Genomic DNA, 22,714 nt, shown 5'->3' on the forward strand with positions numbered 1-22,714 from the left:
AGGAAGCCAGTGCAGGTTGGTATTGCTGCAAAGTTCTGTATGAGTTGGAGAGGCCTGTAAAAAATAGTACAATTTAATCTGCTAGTAATAAAAGCATGTGTTAATTTTGCAGCATGGCCAAACTTTGGCAACATTTCTCAGGTGAAAGAAAGCTAGTCGTCATAGTTTAACTGCGTAGTGCCATTAACGTAACAGAGCTATAAACATAGATAAAGTAATCTACAGTGTTGTCTATTACTCAAAACTAACAGATGAGTCAAGTAAAATATAAACACGTTTGTTTTTATATTCTATTTTATTCTAGTCATATTTTCTGATAGATATGTGTGATTTAACCGTTCAGTGTAAAGTGTTTCACAGAGCTGTGTTAAAGACAGTATAATGAAATACAATATAAACATGTAATGTACTTTATTTATACAGCCCTTTAGGTGTACCAAAGTGCTTTACAGCAGGTAATAAATAAAGAGAGGAATAAGTAAAAACAATTAAAATAATAAAATAACAGTGAAAGCAATAAATAAAACAAAATCGAATAAGATAAATTAAGACAAAATAAGATAAAATAAGATAAAAGTGTCATACTACTGGGTGTTAAAAGCCATCCTAAAAAAGTAGGTATTATTTCCACCAGCTAAACATGGTGGAAATAATACACAATTCACAAGACAACAACATAGTGATAGTGGTGCACTAATGCAAAAAGTGCAGCAAACACAAAATACATGGCAGTCCATAGACATCAAAAACAATGCTTAGGTGCATTTGTACAATCAAACAATAAGCAAATACCAAACAGACCAACCAACACTGCAGTGGTGCACTCAGATACCAAGTTAAATAAACCTAACTAAAAGAAGGGATGATACTGCACATAACCCATAATAAAAGAAGTAAAACATAATTTACATTGTGAGAAAATAAGTTAAATCTTGAAATGTCTTGACCAGCCGGTCCCTGTTTCTTATAACAGCATTACGACTGTGAAGGTTGAGTTGATTATTGAGTCGTGCGATAGAAGTTAAGGTAAGAAAAGGTTATAATAGTTGCGTCTACCTGAACGTCTTCCTGAACCATTTCTATTCATGTGTCCCTGTGAGCCTGCCTGACCATTCTTCAAATCACTTTCACTAATTGCTACATAACCACAATGTGCAGTAAACCAGTTTACAGACTTTATTCCCTTTGCAGGAAATACACATTTTTCCTCTGTTTTCCAGGTCAGTCTGAAGTGATTGGTTCATCTCAACCAATCATCGCTTCTCCAGGTGATGATGTCATCCTACCATGTCACCTGAACCCTGAGTTAGATGTGCAGGGGCTGACGGTGGAGTGGTCGAAGCTCAATCTGAAGCTTGACACCCATGTCTACGTCCATGTCTACCGGCACAGACGTGAGGACTCCAACATGAAGAACCCGGCGTACAACGGCAGGACGCAGCTGTTTGTGGACCAACTGGAACACGGAAACATATCACTGAAAATCATGAATGTGACGCTCGCAGATGAAGGGAGATACAGATGTTTTCTTCCCAAGTTGAACAGCAGAGTGCAGTCTGCAATTGTTCAACTTGTTGTTGGTGAGTAACGGGCGGACTTAGGAGTTGATAAGATCTGGGGATAAGCCCGGAGCCAGGGACAATTTTAAATTTTAAAGCATTGTATGACTGTAAACATACTGCAAACAGTAGTTGTAGAAGGTCTGTTTTTGTTTTTTGGTATTATTAACAACTTTCCAAAAACAATGCACATATAAATAAAAAAAGGAATTATAGATTTAAAACATTAAACGCACAATTGTTATGAACTTACTCAGATTCCGTCAGCAACTGTTCGAAGTGACTGTTAATAAAAAGTGACTTTAACCACATTTTGTGTGTGTAGATTCGGGGCCTTTGAGAAACCCCCCTAGCTCCGCCCCTGGTGAGTAAACTTGTTTAAATGGTCCAGATTGCCACTGATCCTTTCTTTTTTTTATGTGTTGTAAATCATTACAAATCTTCTTTATTTCTTTCACCAAGCCAGGACAGAAAAACCACAGCTTGCCCCAGTTCTCCAAACACCTGGTCCACCTGGTAAGACATACGGTGAGGAATGATAACAGCAAGAAAAACTTGTTTAAATGACTGTTGTTTTAAGACACGTTTTGTTTTGTTTTTGATCTAGTACATTGGTTTACTCAGACTACATCTTAACAGACCTGTGTCATACAATTATCTTTGTACATTTTTTTTACACAATTAATTTCCTTTTTACTTAAAAGTACAGTGTTTTCATAAGTTCACAGATGTTTACAGGAAAGATTTGGAGCTTTGGTGACCCAGACAACCTGAGACAAAATTTGACAGCCTGACTAAGAAATCTCTGTCCAAATTCTCACAATGTGACTGCTGATACAACCCACATCTTCACGCCAACCAATCACAATACAACATGACATGATGCTGAATACACTGGCTGAACAAATATTTTGTAAGTGCTGTTTCTGGGAGATAACCCACTTGTTCTCCTTTAATAGGTTCATGCCAAACAAACCCCCAAAAACAAGTTTGGTTGAAGTGTCTGCTTTCATTTCCTTTTTTTCCATTTCCATTTTAACACTATGATTCACCACACGTTCAACACTTAATCAGACACGCCTCATGTCGTCAGCAAGATTTTATGAAAGGCATCTCTGCAGTGTGACATGCAGTAAACTGTAGTTCAGCTTCGTGTGGGAGCAAAATCTCTGGTTCTCCAGGTGTTTGTTGTTGTTCCACAATTTTTACTGTGTTCATTCAACAACGTAACTCATCATCACACATACATGTTTGAAAATAGCAGAAAGCATAAAATCCCCTTTTTAAGATCAGCATATTTTAATGTCAGTGTTCCAGTTACAATGGCTTATATCTGTTTAATTTCTCTGTTCTTTTCCCATCAGATGTTCGTGCCAATCGGTTTGCTTTGATATCGAGTGTGGTGGTTTTCTGCATCGTATTCATCGCTATAGTCTGTGCATATTTATTTAAACAAAGGTCTCAAAATTCAAATGTAAGTCAGAAATAAACAAAACATATTGTTGCTTCTTGCAGTGTAAATCATACCAGACTGTTCTAGGAGACACTTAATAATGATTTTGTTGTCGTTCTGTCTCCAGATGTATGACATCGCCCAAAGCAACCCAGCCTAGGTGCCGATCTCTCAAGGGCACTTTGTTATTTAATGTTAAAGGAGAAGAGAACTCTACACTCTACACTCCAGCTCCTGAATGTGGCCAAGACCGCCGAAATGTTTGTGGACCAAGACGAGGATAAACAGCATTTCAAATTTTGGAAAGGAGATGACATAGTTGAGGGATAAGTATCATGGAGTTCATCTTGACAGCAGACACGGAGCAGAGGTTGTCTAAAGGAAAACCTGATACTGTTTGACCTGAGAGACACTTGAATCAATGAATTTGAGAACATGCAAAAACATGTTCTACGGTTTGTTTTCTGTACTGTAACGTGGAATCACTGTAGAGTTGCATTATGATTTTTTTTTGTCATGATGTGAGCGAATGCCTTTTAACCATAACTAACCTATGAAGGTAAGCCAAAGTAAAGTATATAATAGTCTATTTTTATTTTACATACTGGTTACATACATTTACTGAGATGTGTGATTTCACTGTTTTAAGCAGTCATTGACTTGTGAAGTCCTCCAGCTTCAAGTTACATTTATCTACCGAGAGAGGGCGCCTTTGAGCTGGTAACCATTGAAAGACTTCAGGGAACTTGAATCAGAGGTCACAGTTAGCACCACTACAACTTTCTTCATGATTCCTGTACCAGCTTTCCAACTTTTGGCACAGTTGTTCAGGCAAAGTTTGTAAGTTAAGTTTTTCTTTCTTTTCACATAATATTTTATAACTTTGGTCTGTGTGTGGATTTAAATGAATTTTGACTCCATGAAGCACTTAAGAATGTGAAAAACTCTATAATAAAGCAATTCAAAACCATTGAATTGGAAATATTTGTGTTCCTCTTGATTTCTTCTCTGATTTTTTACTTTGTTCTTTTGCTTATTGTGTTATTATTTATCCTCAAACAAGCATCAGAACATTTATTGAACAAAGCCTCAAATCCTAAGGATTATATCCTCAGTTTTTTGCTACCACTCACTTTATTAGGAACATCTGTCTAATCTAATCCAATACAACAGTTCTGCTATACATTCTACTTTTAGAGGTTTATACATTTTCAGTTTGTTGACAATGTCAGAAAGTTGATAATTCTGCTCTGTTTATTATTGAGAAGATCATATTGGGTAGTGGTGTATGTTGGGGAGTTTCTATAATTTACGTCATACATTGGGTCAAACTAGGCCTTGAGGTCATTGTAAGTCACCAAATCTTGACTGTGGGACATTGTCTCCCTTTGAGACAGTAGTATACAGTAGGTCTGCTCCTTTTTGGGGAAACACATGAGGCACCTTGATAGTGTTGCTATAGCAGCCAAGGCCAGACATGTGTTTGCCTGTCTCTCACTGAACGGAGTCGAGGTAACTGTAGTCAGAGATCGGATCAGATCAGATCAGGGAGCATCAGGGCAGAGCACATACTGATTATTCTTTCATTCTCCTTGATCAAGTCTCAATTAACCTTTTCAACATAAAGCATCTTGGACTCCTGCACACATTCTCTACTGATGCATGAGCTGCAGATTTAAAATAGACTACACATTCATATTGAAAAGTGTTTCTTAATATATTCTTAATATTCTGTCCAAAAAGTAGAATTTAATGCAGACCTGTTGATTGCATTAGATAACACTGCTGTTTGTAATAAAGTGCTCAGTGAGTGTATATCTTGAATCAACTGCTTACATACAAAAACAATACCAGTACTCAACCAGTAGGTGTCACTGTTGTGACAGTTTCAGATGCTTTATAATCATATCTGATGAAATTCATATTATAGTACATGTTTCCAATTTCATTTCAAAGACTCCAGGTTAACCACATGGTCATTTGTCATTCAATCTGTTTTTGTGTGTATTTAGTTTAGTTTAGTTTTAACAGTGGACACATACAACAGGACATTATAAACTGAAATAATAACGGCTTTAAGACAACGCCTGCTTTATTTCCTGATGTTGAGGCTCCATCTTGTAGAAGAGCCCCAAGTTCAGTTTGGTTTAAAGCTTTTGTTACTTCAATTAAAATTGGTCTGAAATATTGAATTGTGTGCTTCTTCAAGTTACCACAACTTAAATTGCTAATAAATAACTTGGAGCTGAAACATTTAGTTGATAAATGGATTGGCATAAAAAAACAAGCCAAACATTATTTAAGTCTAGTTCTTAAATTGTGAGGATTTGCTGTTTTTCTTTCTTGTCTCGTCTTTTTTGTCTTCAAACTGAAATTTGAAAAATAAATTGTTGGACAAAATAAGTCATTTTGATGAAATCAGCACCGACTTGCGTAAATCATTTTCTACTATCGTGACTCTTATGACTGTCGGAGGAAACACCCTGACTCTCCACGAAACCCCCTGAGGCATCTGTTTTAATGTTTAGTGTTTCTAAAAATACATGGTGATCTATTGAGGACAGTCCCAGAGTCAAATCTGACCCGTCCTTCCTTGTCAACATATCAACCAACTACTGTATGACAACGAAAACTGTTTTTCTGAGGGAATTTTTTCTTCCATTGAAATACAAGGAAAAGACCATGACTTTCCAAAGAGGTTTTCTTCCAGGAAGTAATGATATGACATTAGAAGACACTAATAACAGAAACACAGCTTGATTATTTACTGTTAATTTCCCCACCTTTTATCTTCTGTTTCATGCTTTAGTTCATGAGACAAAAAGGCACATGGGTCGATTTTCAGGTCCTTATCAGTTCAATAAAGAGAGAAGTCCCATTTCTGTAAAATCACAATGGCACTTTGATTGGATTTGATGATGTGTGGTTCAAAAGACTTCTAGACAAAACAGGCTGGACTTGATATACATTTTTAGACGTCTGTTTTAATGTATTTGATTTGGGTAAATGTATTGTTCCTTTCACTAGCGGGTACATTCTGAGTACACATCTAAACAATTATGGTAAAGCCACTAGTAGCCAGTAGTGGCTGCTAGTTTATTGCTAGCTGTGCGTTTACTCAGTGAAAGGTGTGCCCTCTACTATGGAAAGATAAACGATAGGAAGGAATTCCCTCTGACGTTCAACAGGTAGTAAAACCTTCATAAAGAAGAAAGAGGAAAGACCTGTTTAACCAGCTATTAATAGTACACAGAGCAGTAGGTCAAATGACTAATCCAGACATGAGAGTGGTGGTGTTATGGTGGTAAAGAATAAGTTTGACATGATGTTACAGGATGAGTCAGGACATCACCAACGTTTTTATAATTCATCTAGAAGCAAACATATATCTAACACTATAGCTAAAGACAATCCATCTGCTAGTTTTTCTTAGATATTTCAATCTGGACGACTGAAATATCAAATAGGCCAATATTACAGTTAGGTAAGCCATGATGCTAACGTGGCTAAAGCTAGAAGTCAAAAACATTTCTGATGACAAACACAAGAATATTAAACATTTACTTACAGGGGATGTGTGTGTTTGTGTTCTGAGGCTCTACTGGAATATCTTTGCATGACTCATCATTCAAGATCATGTGAGCTGACAGAAACCTGGATTGTTTGTGGTGTAACTATGTTTAAAGGTTAAACAAGCTAAAACCGCAGTCAATATTTGTATATAAGCTGTTGATCAAATGACCACATCTCATGTGAAGCGTTTCGTGCTGCATGACTAATGATCAGCACCTGACTCTGGTTTCTACTCAGCTGCAGGTTCTATTTTGGTTCTTTGTGGTTTTCAAGCAGCTCACAGATAACACATTATCAGCTAGCTTGTGATGAAAGTGGAGCTCATAGCAGCTAATTATGAAGATATTTAGCTTAGTAACAGAAGACCAACCTCAGTCCTGATCATAACTACCACATATTCATTCATTTTCAGTATTTTAACTCTTTAAATATCAGTTTTTGCTATAATACCACTAATTTTCATAAAAGAAAACACACACAAATTTAAATATTTTCTAAATATTTACTAAAAGCTGTGGGGATTTTTTTTTTAGTTTCACAGTCTGGGTTATGTCAGCTATTAGAAACTCTGATATATAAACAGTATTATTTTTTATGCAGTAGATAATCTCACCTGTTGAGTTACAGTTTATATAAAGTGCATTTTATTATTCAGAGTGTATACATAATCACAACATTTTATTATTTACCTAATTTTTCTCTAGAAATAAAGCATAAATAAAACAAACATTTTAGAAGAAGAGCAACATTTATTCCTCAAAATTCAAGATAGTTAAACATTCAACATTTTTTAGCTTGTGCTGCTGTGGTACACGATGACCATAATACTGTGTATCTGACAGAGTTTTGGTCATTAAAGTCTCCCTCCACTCAAAAATCTGGTTTCCTTCTTGTTCCTTCAGTTGAATGTTGTCTTAATTCTGTTCTTACACTTAATATCTTGAGTGTATAAATGCATTTCCGCCGATGTAAGGAAGAAAAAAAAGTTGAGTGTGGAACTATGAACACTTCTCATCCTCAACGGTCGTCATCTTGGCTACATAGCAGAAGGGGAGAGGACCACTGTTTAAACAGGAAATGGCGGCTAAGGACGTTGTCACTACGGTGACCATTGACACATTATACAAGTGTAATTTATACATGTTTTTTACACTAAGCTCAACTATACTGTTGTCCCATATAAGCCATCAGCAGTCCGTAATGATTTGATACAGCAAACGGTAACATGAATGCTAAGGCTAGCTACCTACCACTAGCTTGCTAACTAACTAATCATCATTTCTCCGGAAGGTGCTCGATGGCCGTGTTTGATTTGAAACAACACTCAGTTAGTACATAGTGCACTACACAGAAGTGTGTGATTTGAGACACAACATTTATAAGTATTTTATAAACATTAACTGGAAATTAACTTTAAAGTCAACGATTTAGCAATTAGCTTGTTGGCTAATATTTCTTGAAATCTATTTTTGTCAAATGTCTCTTTTATCCTTTTTTTTTTGCTGATTTAAAAATAAACTATTGTGGTTTATGTAGTTTTAATGATGAACTTAATTAGTGACTCTTCTGTTGTCTGTTCAGGTTTCAAGCTTTTACAAGCTGTGGGTTCAGGCCAGGTGTGTTTCATGTGAAACTGGACATTGAACTCTCTGTTTCATGAGTCATATTTAGACTGAGAGTTAAGCGTGTTTGTCCAACAATAGGAAGTATTTCCAGCCGCAGCGATGTGGAAAATATACTGTAATCACTTCTGTTTACATTCAAAACATTTCATCAAACACACAATTTATAGAAAAACACATTGAATTACTGCATCTGTTGCTTCCTGTCAGGTGGTTGTTAGATTGAGTGTTGAGTAGAAGATTGAAGCGTCCTTTGGAGCGTCTGTAGAAGAAGTACAAACACTTTCAGCATGCAAATACTAACATCAGGCGGTGGACAAAATAATAGGAACACTGTCATTTCACTGTCCAGACACATGGTTTGTCTTTAACCTTAAAATTCCCTCAAATCCAAATGAACTTTGTTGTTTTTTTCTGGCCGAACCTGAACTGAATAATTTAACAAATGAGTGGTCTCATGAGTTTTCCCCCTTGCAATACCTAGAAGAGACATTTTCTCCCCCATGTACTAAAAACTACCTTCCTTGTGTGAATCGGGGATTTCTGGGTTTACTGTATGATGAATAATAATAAGTGTTCTGGAGAACAGCTAGGGGTTTGTTTTATAAAGAGAAAATGAAAGATTGTCTGTAGAGATGGGTTTCTGTGATGTTACATATGACTCTATCTATCTATCTATCTATCTATCTATCTATCTATCTATCTATCTACCATCTATCTCTATCTATCTCTCTACCATCTATCTATCTATCTATCTATCTATCTATCTATCTATCTATCTATCTATCTATCTATCTAGCTATCTAGCTATCTATGTGGTATACTTGCCATACTGTAAACATATACAGATACAATGCCTGTAAAAAAGTATTAAACTTTGAACCAAAAAAATGTGAATATTTATGGAGGAAAATCACCAGAAATCACCCTGAAAGTGAAAACAGATGTGTGATGTGATGGTTTGTAGGAAGGATGACTGGATCAACAACCTACCGCCAAACTCTTATCAAGTTATCCTGCATGATATCCTGGCTGAGTTTGTGAAGATGATTGCTCTTTTTTACTCCAAGCCTTTTCTTCAGCTGTTTTACATGTAAAATATTGATCTAACAAGTTCCTCAAACGGTACTTTTTTACGTGTCACCACTGTGCATGTATAAAGTGTTTGTAAAAAGTACATTAAAACTGTACTGTAATGACTTCACTAGCAAATTCTGTCAGTTGTAAGCCAATAAATTCACTTTTTGTGCACTTTCCTTTTTCCAGAATAAAGTAATAAAATAAAAAAACAGATCAGGAGCCAAAAGACAGTAAAGCAGGAAACAGCTGCAGCCTGTTTCAGTTTGACTCATGGGCTTTTTTTTATTCTTCCATCTAACAGACATTCAATCTGTATCTATGGTTGTTTAATGCTCTGTATTATAAAAACACAATCATATTTGTATCCATGCCGTCATATCAATTAATAATAGAAACTCAGTGACTCATAGTAGTAAGGGTTAAGGGTTAATACTTTAAGGCAGAGAAGATAAGAACTGTTTTAGTTACTATAACCTTGGTGACGTTTGTTTTATGTCTCTGAGGGCCAAATAAAAAGTTTAAAAATAGTGCAAGAGGGCGGCACTTCCGTTTCCAAGCAAGACAATAACAAACACACGTGGCCAGAAGGGAGTTACACTATTGTTTAATTACTTAATGGAAGAAATGTGTGTATGTATGTGTGTGTGTGTGTGTGTGTGTGTGTGTGTGTGTGTGTGTGTGTTTGTGTTTTTGCGTTGCGATGGTAGTTATGATACGATCAGTAGATATGAATTCTGATGTGGATTTGTACATTTGGTAAGTTTTGACTTCGTTTTTAATTCATCTCATCTGAATATTTTACATTTTTTGATCCTTTTTAAATATATTTTATACCAACTGTTGGTTATCATTTGGAGAACATGTCTATAACACCATATTATATATTAACAATTATTTTCATTATTGATTAATCTGCCAATTATTTTCCTTATTAATCAAAAAACTCAGATAATCAATTTAATATTATATAAAAAGTATAAAACTTCACATTTAAAATGCTTCAACCAGTAAATATTTAGAATTTATGCTTCAGAATGAATCAATAAAACAATGAACAGATGATTTATTACCTGTGGTCCTTTTTGGTTGCATTCCCTGGTTGATGATGACGTTACTGTACGAAACATCATTGTCTGCAACACAAAACGTCTCTGTGTTAAACATCAGCTTTAAATCCAGATGTTTGATGTGGATTACAAAAAAAAAACCCAAACAACAACTTGAAAAAGTTTTTTTGCATCACTTGTGGTTTGATGCTTGTTACAGCTCCCTTGTTGTCTGGGTGTAGTCACTTTCTTTAGTCTTTTTGTTTTTTTTCCATATTTGGCAATCTCTGGTTCCCAAGGCTCCTCCTAAATTCCTCATCCTGATTGGTTGAGAACTCCAATCTCAACGATCTAATCAGTGAGGAAAGTCTAGGAAGTGTGTCAGTTAGTTTTAGCTCCAGTTTTATGGATCCTTTTTTGGTTATATTTGGTTCTTGATGTCATTGGTAGTTTGCCTCTTGTGTTTGTGTATATTTTTATCTTTCTTCTCTTTCCCCTATGAGCTGGAGTGTAAGAATACTTTTGGACAATAATGGCTTTAGTATAGATCATTTTAAGAAAGCTTGTTCCTATCTATGATTATCAGTTACAGCACTAGAAATTGATCAAATACAGTTTAACTTAACAATAGCCAATGCATAAAAACAATTCGATTTGGTATGTAGCTATAACACTTAAAGAAGCTAATGGAACTTGAGTGGAGTTATGTTTACATCACCAAAACACATTTTTACAGTATTTTAAATCCTGCATTGTTTATATCCGTGTTTACATACTCAGTGGAATAGTCAAACAATATGGGGACAAACTTACAGAAACTGTAAGGGTGTCTGGAAGATTGATTAGGAGTGATTATTTGTTTTGACTGCTCAATTTATTCTACATACAGTACTTTAGTGAGACTCCATTTCTTTCCCTAGATATTTGTTTGGTGTATTCTTGTTGGGCAGTACTACAGACATAGACAGGAAGGGTTATATAGAGTCGGTATCAGTATCAGACATCAGTGTCCTTTTTATTGTGAGTATGGACAAATAGCTACCGTGTTCTTTTCAGCTTGAGAACAGAGACAAAATGTTATGCCACCCATTGATGGCATCATAACACAAAGACTGGGCTTGCTCTGTTTCATATGAATGCATCACAACTATTTTTATGTAGGTGGCAGCACTTCCAGTTTTAACAAAGATTATTTTTAGGAACAATTCCTTTAAAACGATTTCCTTTGCGTCATTAAAATTTCAGTGAGGCCATGAAAGATGCTGTATGAATTATAGCTGCAATGTTTAGGTGATTAATGGATTAGCTGCAAACTGTTTAACAAATCAATAACTATTTTGATAAGTGATTCATTGTTTTAACCTATTTTTAAGAAGAAAAAAATCCAAATTCTCTGATCCCAGCTTCTCAAATTGTAATATCTTGTCATTTCTTTAGTCTTCTATGACAGTAAAGTGAATATCTTTGGGCTGCAGACTGTTGTGGACAAAATAAGACGTTTCAAGGCGTCGTTGTAGCCCTAAGAATCTATTTAATATATCTCCATCCTGTCCAGGCTGCTTTAGATAAAATAAATATACAGTAATGCAACAAACATTATGAAACAATAACCTGATACTCATTTAATGCCTGTAAAAAATATCAGATGTGTTACAAATTTTAGTGCCAATTTTTTAAAAATGTCACCAACAAAATACAAAAAGCAAAATGAAACACTAAAATACAAAAAACAAAAATGTCATTTAATTTACATAAAAAGCGACTGACCTTTGTGTCTCCTCCAGAGCAGCGTCAGCGAGACTAGCAAGACGCAGAAGCCCACCACAGGAAGTAGAATGCATGCGAGGAGGGACTCAGGCGGCTCAGGCGGCTCAGGACGCCCTGTTTCAAAACAACAATACCACAAGCTGGCCTCAATGCAAAGAAAACAAAGAGCTGTGACCACATGACTTTTGGTTAAACTAGGTTAAACATGCCAATGATAAATTCATACCAATCCCCTTATACAGATCAGAACACTGAACATGGGAATATTACTTTAAAGTAAGGCATGTTATTTTATCTATAATTGTGGAGCCAAATTCAGGAAGTCTTGCCATGCCTTGAATTGTTGACCTTGTTAATTAAAATCCTAATTTTAAAGAATAAAAAAACATGGCTAAAGGCCAAGTCAGTTTAAAATGGGAAGGGTTCACCACAACATCAGCTACTTTATATTTTATGTCTACTGTGTGGTTGTTGATTGTCACAATATTTCACTCAGTTTAACATTACTTTATTATGCTACCTGCCTTGTTAGCACAATTTAGCTAAAGCAGCCCAAGTGTGCAGTGCTCGTGTGTTCTTGGTAAGCTAGCATTAGCGTGGGTCCAAGGTAGCGGGGTGTGTTTCAAGAATGTGAAGGCAACACCCGACACTTTGTACAGTCCATGGCACAAATACAACTTCTGAATAAGCTTTGTTAACTTATTATCCCATTAGCAGCCACGCTAACAAATTTACTGACTGTCAGTTGGTCAACAACAATAGTTCCCCATCAAGCCTTTTGAGTCATCATCAAGAAGCAAGACCTCACCTCTAACAGCCAGCCAGCTGTCTAGTGATTGTCCGACTCCAGAGATGTTACAGCTGTAGAATCCTTCATCAGATTCAGAAACACTGTGGATGGTCATGTTTCCTGTAGAGCTGGTCGCCACGAGGAAGCCATCTTTGTAGAAATCAGCAGTGAGGTTGGAAGAGGAATTTGCATCTGTGCAGTTCAGAGTCACGTCGTCTCCCTCCATCACAGGAAGGGCAGGACTCTCCAGGATCACAGGACCGTCTGAATGGATAAGGCAGAAAGACTAAACAACAATTTAGGGATCATGTTGCTTTAGGTACTCTGCTGATAAGGTCAAACACATACTGGTGGCATCACTTTGGAAACTTACGGTTTCTGCCCAAGAGGTAAAAAAGCCCTATGTTTACTAAAACTACCGCCTTTAAATATAACCATAGTATGTGGGTATAGACGAAACCAAGTTTTTTCTGTTCGTCTATTCAAAGTCCTTCTAAGGCAAGTCATCTCACTCGGCGGCAAAATTGGCCACGCCTCCGGGCAGCTATTTGGCCATAGGAAGACCAACCGGCTATCTAAATGAATAGGGAGAGAGCTGTATCTCCATTTTCCGAGGTCTAAGGGACATAAAAAACATATGTTTTGAAATCACGATGAAAATCAAACTATAATCGCTGAAAGGGTTTGATGGTTTGGTATCAAATTAACGTTTTAAAAGCCTTTTTCCTTACAGGCATCTTGGACTGCGCATGCGCAATACTTCACGACAGTCTTCATTTACGGCAGGCACTGACAGCAAGACGTCATCTTACGCTCACAGCAGAGACAGGAGTTTGCTCACAGTCAACTTTCCCAGATCATGCCACAATTTTGGATAAAGTATTACAAAATATATGTACACAAAGTAGTATAAACTGCTGATCATGTGTTTTAAAATGTCGCTGTTGAAAATGACTTCCAAGTGTCGCAAAAACGTGACCGCGTAGGACCAGCAAAATGATTGGAGCAACGGCACCAGAAGAGGCGGGACATGTGCAAACACCGGCCATCTTGGCGTTACGTAGTTTCCCTATGCATTTCAATGGGAGTGATATGTCTCCTCTTATTATAATGTCTCTGGTCTATTGTTGTAGGTTCGTTATAGGGCGAATTTTACTCCAAGAACATGCTTCATTTTTTCAGGACAACCAGTGAAAGAAAGGCTGAATGAGAGAATACATTGAGCTACAGATGTTTGTGGAACAGAAGCTAGACATGCCATACAAACACAAGTACTGTGGTCAAAGTATAGTTGTGTGTACTTCAACAGGCCAAGATGTTGCTTTGGATCTTAAATGTTGCTACATCTACATTTGATATTTAGAGAGCAAAGGTAGGCTTTTACCACAAACAGTCGCTTGTCAGGAGAACATAAAAAAAGGTTGTTGGAGGCATTTAAATAAACAACAAATGCTGTTAATTTTCTGTTGAGGACAGAACTAGATGCAAAATAATATAATCATACTAGTATTAGTAGTATCTTCTTCCCTAAAGTCTTTGACGAAGGTACCTTGAGTGTAGTTTGTTTAAGCTCACCAGTCACAGTGATGTTGATAGCGTTGCTGCACCTTCCTCCTTCAGACTCACACCAGTACACTCCAGTGTCTAGTGGGTAAACATCATCAATGAAGCAGTTAGATTCATTTATTTTATTCCTGGGTATGGGACACTCTTCATTTGAGAGTGTAGATGTGTTCCTTATAACTCTCCACTGAGAAGACTTTCCTGGCTCCCCACAGCTCAGAGAGAGCGACTCGTAGAGAAATAACTGGGATCTGTTGGGAAGGACTCTGATGGAGGCTGCAAGAATGAGAGAAAATATCACAAAAAATATCTCAAACAACTGAAGTCTTATAGAAGTGAACAACCACGACAGCTTTGCTCCTGTTTAGACACCCGGCAGGTTTCGAGTCGTTTGCTTCCTTGTTTCACGGATGCGTTTCAAGGATGTTAATTTTTAAAAACAAACAAAGTCTTTCCACACTGACACTTTTAGATCATGAGTTCACTTATAAATCACTTTGTTTGGACAACAATGAAAGCCGATATTGGTCAGAGAAAGAAATCAATAATACAGCAAATAATAGTGTTTCATTTATATTATCAGTATAAATGAGCATGTGCTTATTCACATGATGGCTTGTATGTAAAGGAGCGTTAATGTTCTGCTGGTTTGGTGTAAGGTTTTGTTGTTAGTGTAAAGAAATTTGCAAAAAAATAGATTATAGTCTCAGAGATGGCGCCTGAACAATCAGAAAAAACTTGAATGAACGCAAAGCTTTGAAGACCCAACCAAAGAAGCCAAGTCAATAGCGAGATGGCGTACATACAGTAAATGTAAGCAAACGTTCCCATATTGCCCACAATCAAAGAGAAAAGCAACATGTACAGTAGCTGCTGGACATTTCTAAAAATAAGATCAACTTCTATCTCCCACACTCAATGATGGACTCTTGTTCCTTTTGAATGACAATGAGAGAGAATTGATGATTTTTGTGATGTCCCGCCAAGTTTTTGTTGTATGACTTATATGTATGCGATTTTGTTGCAATAAATGTCAGATTTAGCCAAACATTTCTAAATTTCAGTTTAAGTCCCCAGGCAGGATGATGTTATGTATAACAATTAACAAATATAATCAATAGAACACCCAAAACTACATAATTTTAGTATGTAATTGTCTACTCTAATCTAAAATAATGCTCTTGTCTGAAATGATGGAAAACAAATCTTATTGTCGATTACATCGATACGATTCCATCGATACGATTCCATCTTGTAAATCTGAGTTAATTTTGAAATGAAAAACACTCACCAATGACCGTACACAGTATTGTGATCTCCATGCTGCTTGGTTGCAGATAGACTGACTGACTGACTGACTGTGAGCCTATGGGGCTTTGGGTGGGGGGGGGGGGTTCTCACCTACAATCTAACTGAATGTCACAGAGGCCACAGCTTCCTGCTGTACTGATCGTCTCCAGGTCCAAACGTGCAAACACTTTGTTTGTGCAGGATGTCTCAGCTTTTTTTTTTACACCTCAAATGTCAAAGGTTTGTGATTGTGGCCTCCTTTTACTTTCTGTTGTCTGAAGTTTATTTTCATGTAGGTGTTTTAAACCTGAATACAAGCAGACGATCGTCCACTTATCCTGCCTGTTACAGGTTCAGCATTTTATAAGTCTGTCCTTAAACAATATTCAGGAGCCTGAATGAACATTGATACATTTTTTGGCTTTAATTATTTCTCCTGTAAGATGACCATCCAGAGAACTCTTCATGGTGCACTTTCAATGTAAGCGATGGGAGACAGAATCTGTGTATTTAAAAGTTCATGTGAAGCTAACATCAACGACTTCAGCTATCTAATTTAGTCAAGTCTTTTTAGTGCTACATTTCTTCATTTTGTTACGATCTCTCTACTATAGCCAAACAGGAAACAGTCCATCAAGGCCAAGCAGCAACTATCATGATTTGAAGCCCTCTTATCAGTTTGCTGGTGGTCATTTAGGAACTTTTTACTCCGTTAGTAACATTTGAAGACTTATAGTAACTTTGATGTCTGCCATATGGAAGTTGACTGACAGGTGACAGTCAATGTTAATATCAGCACCTGATAAACTGTGAACATGTCCTTTAATCTTATTACATATGTCTTATATGTATCTTATGTATCTTTGTACAGGAATGAAGTATTGCACATCTATGTAGTCAGACACAATGATGAGTCACACCCATCACTGCTGAATCGTGGCAATTTAGATTTATCAGTGCCTTTTGACCCATTTGGAGGTTGGAGGTGCTGGTTGGAGATCGACATGTAGAGACATGTAGAGACATGTCTGTGTTTTTTCATTTATGGCAGTTTTGTCATAGGTCACCTTTATTGTCGTCATCATCCGTATATGACATGTACAGAATTATATTACAGCATTTGTTGGGGTAATAAAAAACGTTTTTAGAGCTGAATGTGCTTGATAAATTAAATAATCAATTAACAGTAAAATAATATTACAACAATCTTTATTTTGATTTGATTATCATTATTATTTAGTATTTTTTCTGAAATTAGTCAGATACATGTATGAACACAAAATTACACCAAACAAACACAATATTACATCAGATATTAATATTTAACTACTCACATTCACTGCTTAGTCTACATACTGTGATTGATTATAAATCAGTTATTATTATATTTTTAATTGATTAAATCAGCTGTTCTCAGATTCCTGACATTTGAAGATTCGCTGCTTTTGTTAATTTTACATCTTTGTTCATTAAATTTATTTGGCTTTTAGATGATTTATCATATAAATAAGCAAATGAAGGACGTAACCTCAGGCTCTGGGATATTGTGATGAACATTCTTCAGTACTTTGACATTTTATAAAGTAATAAGTTATTGGATTCATCAAAAAAAAAAGAGTGACAGTCGTCACACCAACACCAGTTATCAGTGACAACACAACAGTTTTACTAGAAACTCAGGGGCTTCTCCACTCCAGTAAATCAACTGATGGGGTTCACCGGGGGTTTCCACATAATCTCTACCTGTGATAATGCTACGTTTCATATTTAGACTCTAAATATATTTTTAATGAAATGAGATCTATTCAGTGAATGTTGATGAGTCATAAAACATGTGATGGTGAGTCATGTTGGTTATCCCACAAAGTAACTCGTGACTATAATGATGTAAAATGTAAGATATAAAGAGCAATGGACCATAGTGTAAACAACACATCAACTCTTCCGGTGTCTCCCGCATAGTGGCTCTCGCCTCACGCATGTAACACGCGCACGAGAGGAAGCGCGAGTGTGTGTGACCGGTGTGTGACGGTCCATGTCATGTGTCAGAGAGAGAACAATGATGATGATAATAATGATGGCAGTAATAATAATAATAATAATAATGATGATAATGATAATAAATAAATGATTAAATAAACACGTGTAAAGCTTTGTCAAATATAAAGTAACTTGTAGTTGTTTTGTTTGGTCAGGAAAGACCAAAAATAAATAAATAAATAAATAAAACAGCGTTTCTTTGCAGTGTTTCCCAGAAAACTTTACTGACTGTACTTTACTGTAAAGTCTGAACCGGACTATACTGTGATGAGTGAAACACTGGGGGTTTCTGTTCAGACAGAGAACTAACTTTTATTCTAGTTCTATTCATCATTAATATTTCAGTCTCATCAGTTTCATTTCCTCATTCATTCAGTCTGTATGGAGCGCTTACTGAAACTGGTTCACTAGTGAAGGTTTTACTGTCTCAGACTCTGGTTCAATATTAATTTGTTTCTCAAGCAGTATCTTTACTATAATTACTGCTTCTATTTCATTTCATTTCATTATTTTTCTTTCACATTTAAATATTACACACCGCAAATTCAGCCTCAGTTCAGTTCAGTTATAACACTGTGACTCTCAACTACATTTAAGGAAACGGTACAAAGCTTTTAAACACGTCAGTGAAAAATCAGTCTGTGGTTGATCATCTGATGGATCATCAAACTGGAAATATCTGAGTGAGCAGGATCGAGGTAATGTATGTCTTTACTTTTTGAAAATATGACTGCAGCTACCTCACATATATGAAGTAGCTGCAGCCTGATACACAGTCAGATTCAACTTCATCATCATTAAGGAAACATCTAAAGTTGTAAATAATGAAGTAAAGAACAACGCTGAATAAAACAAATCGTGTTAACTTAATGAAACTTTCCCGCTCTGACTCAGGCTCTTATTTTAAAGATAAATGTGCACCCCGCGCTACACATGCATTAATATCTCTGTCGCATGGATGTATTATAAACGCTTATTTGAAACGCTTATAATACATCGATGCTTTGAGTACACTCATTGAAAATGCAGGCTGCCATTTATTTACCTGTTGCCATGGTGAATCTTTGTTTCGGAGCTCCATTGACGATGGCTGTTTGTTTCTCCACTCATCACGCCTAGAGATCGATCTGGCTGTGATCAGCTGTTCTAAAACTGAAAATTCAAGAGTTTCCCATCAGGTTAATAAACTTAGAGTTTGGTGTTGGACTCAGAATCTGTTCAAACCTGTTTTCTGGAATATACCTCTGATCCCCCCCCATACAGGAAATACGGGAAACTTCTAGAAGATTTTTGTTTTTGTTTTGTTACGTAATGACATCATGTGGAAATCTACGTATGTGGGTGTGTGACAAGAAACGTCATCGGCAGATACGCACGCTTTAAAGGCAGAGTAGTAACAGAGTAAGTCATTCAGTAACAACTGACAGCAGCGCACACACTGTCTCTCTAGGACGTGTTTCAACTGGACTTTATGGACTTTAGTGACATGTTTGTGACATTTTGGACATTTTCTCTCTGTCTGGCTTTCATCAGCTGGACTCCTGTTGAAGGTAAACATGTTTCGCTACTATCAGCTTGTTAATTTACTGTTTAGCCTGAACGACACTAGAATGAATGAATGAATGAATGAATGAGTCAGAGAACATGTGATAACATGTTTTACGGTTCGTTTTCTGTGACCACAAACAACGTTAATGTAATCTTAAACTAGTCGTTATATCTAATGTATAATCGCTGTAGCTATTATGTTTTAATGATGATATAACGTAATGTAATTTAACTGAAATGGAACCGTCACTAACGAAAACAAAACCTAAGTAACTAAGGTAAGACAGCTGTTGTCTAAATGTTGAACCTATAGTCTGTTTAATAAGTTAAATAAAATATATAACAGTTTTTCTATTTTAGAATTATACCCATTGTGATTTTATTGTAGAACTCACAGCTGACATGGTTCAGCAGTGACCAGTGATGACTGTGATTCAATGCTTGAGTAAAGTTGTTCAGAGTGAATCAGAGATTTTTAAAAAAAGAAAATGCCAAAAAAGAGCGTGACAACTTTTGATCAGATAACCAGTCTGTTCAAATCTCTGCGTCAGAATCAGCCTATCATCTACCTGTCTGCTGGTCACATAGTTTTTGAAGGTGTGGCTTACTTGAAGCGCATTTATCAAATGTTCCACGTGCTGATAAGCTGATGACGGTTTGATTTGTCTGCAAAATACGGCAGAAACCATTCATTATTTACTTTTATATTGTTATTTGTTTGGTTCATGTCCATCCCAAGTTCTCAGAGCCCATGACTCATTATCAAAATGTCCCCATGACCCATTCTTCCTTCTTCAGGTTGTTGTTGTTGCTGTCTTGTCATAAGGTTTGGGTGGTTAGAGGGTTTCTTGTCATGATCTTATAAAAAAAATCCCCATTTGTGCTTCCAGAAAGAGCTGGAGCAATTAACTGATGAATTGATTCGTAGATCAACAGTAAATTTATTTTCAGGTCTGAATACAAAACAGATCCTAGTTCCAGCTTCTGGTTTGTGAGAATTTGTTGCTTTTCTTTGTCTTATGTGACAAGAAACTCAATGAGAACTTCAACGATGAGACGATTAGTTGATACAACAAACCAAATTACAGCCTTTGATTTAAATTTTTCCTCTGTTTTTCCAGGTCAGTTAACAGTGATTGGTTCAACTCAGCCAATCATCGCATCTCCAGGTGATGATGTCATCCTGCCATGTCACCTGAGCCCGGAGTTTGATGTACAGGAGCTGACGGTGGAGTGGTCAAAACCTGATCTGAAGCCTGACCCCTCTGATCGCCTGAGCCGAGTCGCCTATGTCCACCTTTACCGGGGCGGACGTGAAGTCCCCGACATGAAGAACCCGGTTTACATCAGCAGGACGGAGCTGTTCGTGGACCAACTGGAACACGGAAATATATCACTGAAAATCATGAACGTGACTCTTGCAGATGAAGGGAGATTCAGATGTTTGATCCCCAAGCTGAAGAGCAGAGTGAAATTTGCAATTGTTCAACTAGTTGTTGGTGAGTAGCTGTTTAAACCCAAATATTTAAATTTTATACCTTTTCAAGTTTTGACTTTGTCACTTTGTCAGTAACTTCTACCGCTGAACATATGTTTCTTTTGAGTATTGTGCTGTAGCTAATAAGAATCTTGTTGTATTTGGGTTTTTTTCCAGAACCAAACTCTGATAAAACCTCAACAACAGAGATGCCACTAAATCCCAGAAATCTCCAAACTCCTGATCCCATGGATGAGACGGACGTAAAAGGTATTAAAACGCCACAACCTCCATATGTAGATGTAGATGCTGTAGATCTAATTTTGCCATTTTCTCCACTAACTGTAACTTTTATTTTTTCCCATCAGGTGTTCGTGCCAATCGGATTGCTGTGATATTGAGTGTGGTGATTTGCTGCATCGTATTAATCGCTATAGTCTGTGCATATTTATTTAGACAAAGGCGTCAAAACCCAAAAGTAAGTCAGTAATACACAAAACATATTTTTGCTTCTTGCAGTTTAAATCAATACAAACTCCTTTAGTTAACAGTCAACTAACAATTATGCCAATTATCCTTCCAGCATGTGAAGTATGACGAAGTTCATGCTTCAAGCAAACCACTTCCAGCTTGACCCAAAGGCTCAAATGCACATTGCGGCTGATATAAAAGGAGAAGAGAGCGTTAACCTCACCTGGATCTTTCTTTAAACCGGCCACAGATGGACTCGCTGGATCAGCAGGAGGTTGTTTCTACAATGGATGCAGGCTCCAGTCCCAAAGTCCTGCAGACCAACGTGTTCTTGTAAGTTTTAATAATAACGTGATGATCTGAAGGGTTTAAATGTGAAGTAATTCATGGTTTGAACAAATATTCAGCTTTTCTTTTGTCTGTGTGGATAATTTCCTCTTGAGATGAGAATGAGTCATCTGAAAAATTCAAATATGTCCTACCTAGTTTGAATTTAGATCTGATGTGGCTTCCCTTTTGATATCCACACCACTTTGCATCGGCGCTGTTTGATCTGAAATGTGCCTTGTTTTTCTAAAAGTTTTGCTAAAATGTATATGCAGCATAATTAATACTTTGTTTTCTTTATCCACAGAACACCTGAAAGTCATAGATGGAGCCTGACTAGAAGAATGCTGATCCGCAAAAAGGGGAAAAAAAGTGACTTTAAAAGCGTCACCTGAATTAAAACTGATGGATTTATATCTGAACACATTTGATTTAGATCCAGAAATGACTGCCTGGAGAAATAAGAGGAACTGTGCCAAATATCTTGATCAAGACCAGCGGCAGGACCGCTTTGCACCAGCCCGTGGAGCAAAAGACTCTAAAAAATTTAAAACCTCATCAGTTACTTCCAACTTTAACCGTGTTGGTTGACGAGCTTTCAGCAAACAACCAGACGTGACCTCAAAACAACCAACGAAAAAGAAGAGAAAGATTTCAATGCACCAAAAACGCTCTTTATCTGTTGGATTCTTACTGTCCTTCTCTGGAAGAGGATCATTATTTATATTTGTATGTTGAAGAGTCTTGGATAGACTTTTTTTTTGTTTTGTTTGTAAGTTTAAATTTCCTGGGACTTTGTTCCCCGGGAGAGACTCGCACTTTACTGCTGTAAAGCAACAAAAAAAATCAATCGAGAAGGATCTCCATCACAGTCAATAACAAGTGACTTGAATTGATTTTTTTTCCACTGAAACATTTTTTGAACTGAGAAATGACCGAAAGTTCCAAGAAATATCAACATGGTACTGAGACATGTAGTATAAAGATGATTTTTAAAAAAATGTATTATGTTCAGTGATCCCAAACATCACAACTAAGAAGTTAAATTCCCACATTTCTAATGATCACTTTTGTCAGTGTTAAAACTGTTTGATAATGATGGAGTGAA

The 22,714-nt window shown here is 36.6% G+C and overlaps 2 protein-coding genes across 3 annotated transcripts; one reads left to right on the plus strand and one right to left on the minus strand.

Annotated features, from left to right (window-relative positions):
• Window positions 1–8,295: 8,295 nt before the first annotated feature.
• Window positions 8,296–15,781, minus strand: LOC128384122 (low affinity immunoglobulin gamma Fc region receptor II-like). The gene is made up of 6 exons (XM_053343702.1): window positions 15,745–15,781; window positions 14,466–14,729; window positions 12,909–13,154; window positions 12,101–12,214; window positions 10,358–10,420; window positions 8,296–8,469 (listed from the first exon to the last, which is right to left on the minus strand). Exons 1-6 carry the CDS (start codon window positions 15,773–15,775, stop codon window positions 8,414–8,416), a joined length of 774 nt encoding a protein of 257 aa, XP_053199677.1. The 5' UTR covers window positions 15,776–15,781; the 3' UTR covers window positions 8,296–8,413.
• Window positions 15,782–19,251: 3,470 nt separating this feature from the next.
• Window positions 19,252–22,448, plus strand: LOC128384140 (myelin-oligodendrocyte glycoprotein-like). 2 transcript variants are annotated; one of them, XM_053343730.1, is made up of 6 exons: window positions 19,252–19,333; window positions 20,453–20,830; window positions 20,986–21,078; window positions 21,177–21,286; window positions 21,392–21,612; window positions 21,914–22,448. In XM_053343730.1, the coding sequence occupies exons 1-5, from the start codon at window positions 19,255–19,257 to the stop codon at window positions 21,440–21,442; spliced, it is 711 nt and encodes a 236-aa protein (XP_053199705.1). In that variant the 5' UTR covers window positions 19,252–19,254; the 3' UTR covers window positions 21,443–21,612; window positions 21,914–22,448. The 2 variants fall into 2 exon arrangements, with proteins under 2 accessions (XP_053199705.1, XP_053199704.1); XM_053343729.1 differs by lacking the exon at window positions 19,252–19,333 and having other exon boundaries at window positions 20,256–20,830.
• Window positions 22,449–22,714: the final 266 nt, after the last annotated feature.

Source organism: Scomber japonicus, chromosome 22, assembly GCF_027409825.1.
Source record: "Scomber japonicus isolate fScoJap1 chromosome 22, fScoJap1.pri, whole genome shotgun sequence".
NCBI classification, from domain to species: Eukaryota; Metazoa; Chordata; class Actinopteri; order Scombriformes; family Scombridae; genus Scomber; species Scomber japonicus.

Excerpts from the sequence above, each read along its gene's own strand:
- LOC128384122 (XM_053343702.1), bottom strand. The coding sequence starts at position 15,775 with ATGGAGATCACAATACTGTGTACGGTCATTG. Across the intron at positions 14,730-15,744 it reads AATACTGTGTACGGTCATTG|CCTCCATCAGAGTCCTTCCC; the intron begins GTGAGTGTTTTT and ends TCATTCTTGCAG. Across the intron at positions 12,215-12,908 it reads CAGCTGGCTGGCTGTTAGAG|GGCGTCCTGAGCCGCCTGAG; the intron begins GTGAGGTCTTGC and ends GTTTTGAAACAG.
- LOC128384140 (XM_053343729.1), top strand. The coding sequence starts at position 20,368 with ATGAGAACTTCAACGATGAGACGATTAGTTGATACAACAAACCAAATT. Across the intron at positions 21,079-21,176 it reads GGATGAGACGGACGTAAAAG|GTGTTCGTGCCAATCGGATT; the intron begins GTATTAAAACGC and ends TTTTCCCATCAG. Across the intron at positions 21,287-21,391 it reads AAAGGCGTCAAAACCCAAAA|CATGTGAAGTATGACGAAGT; the intron begins GTAAGTCAGTAA and ends TTATCCTTCCAG.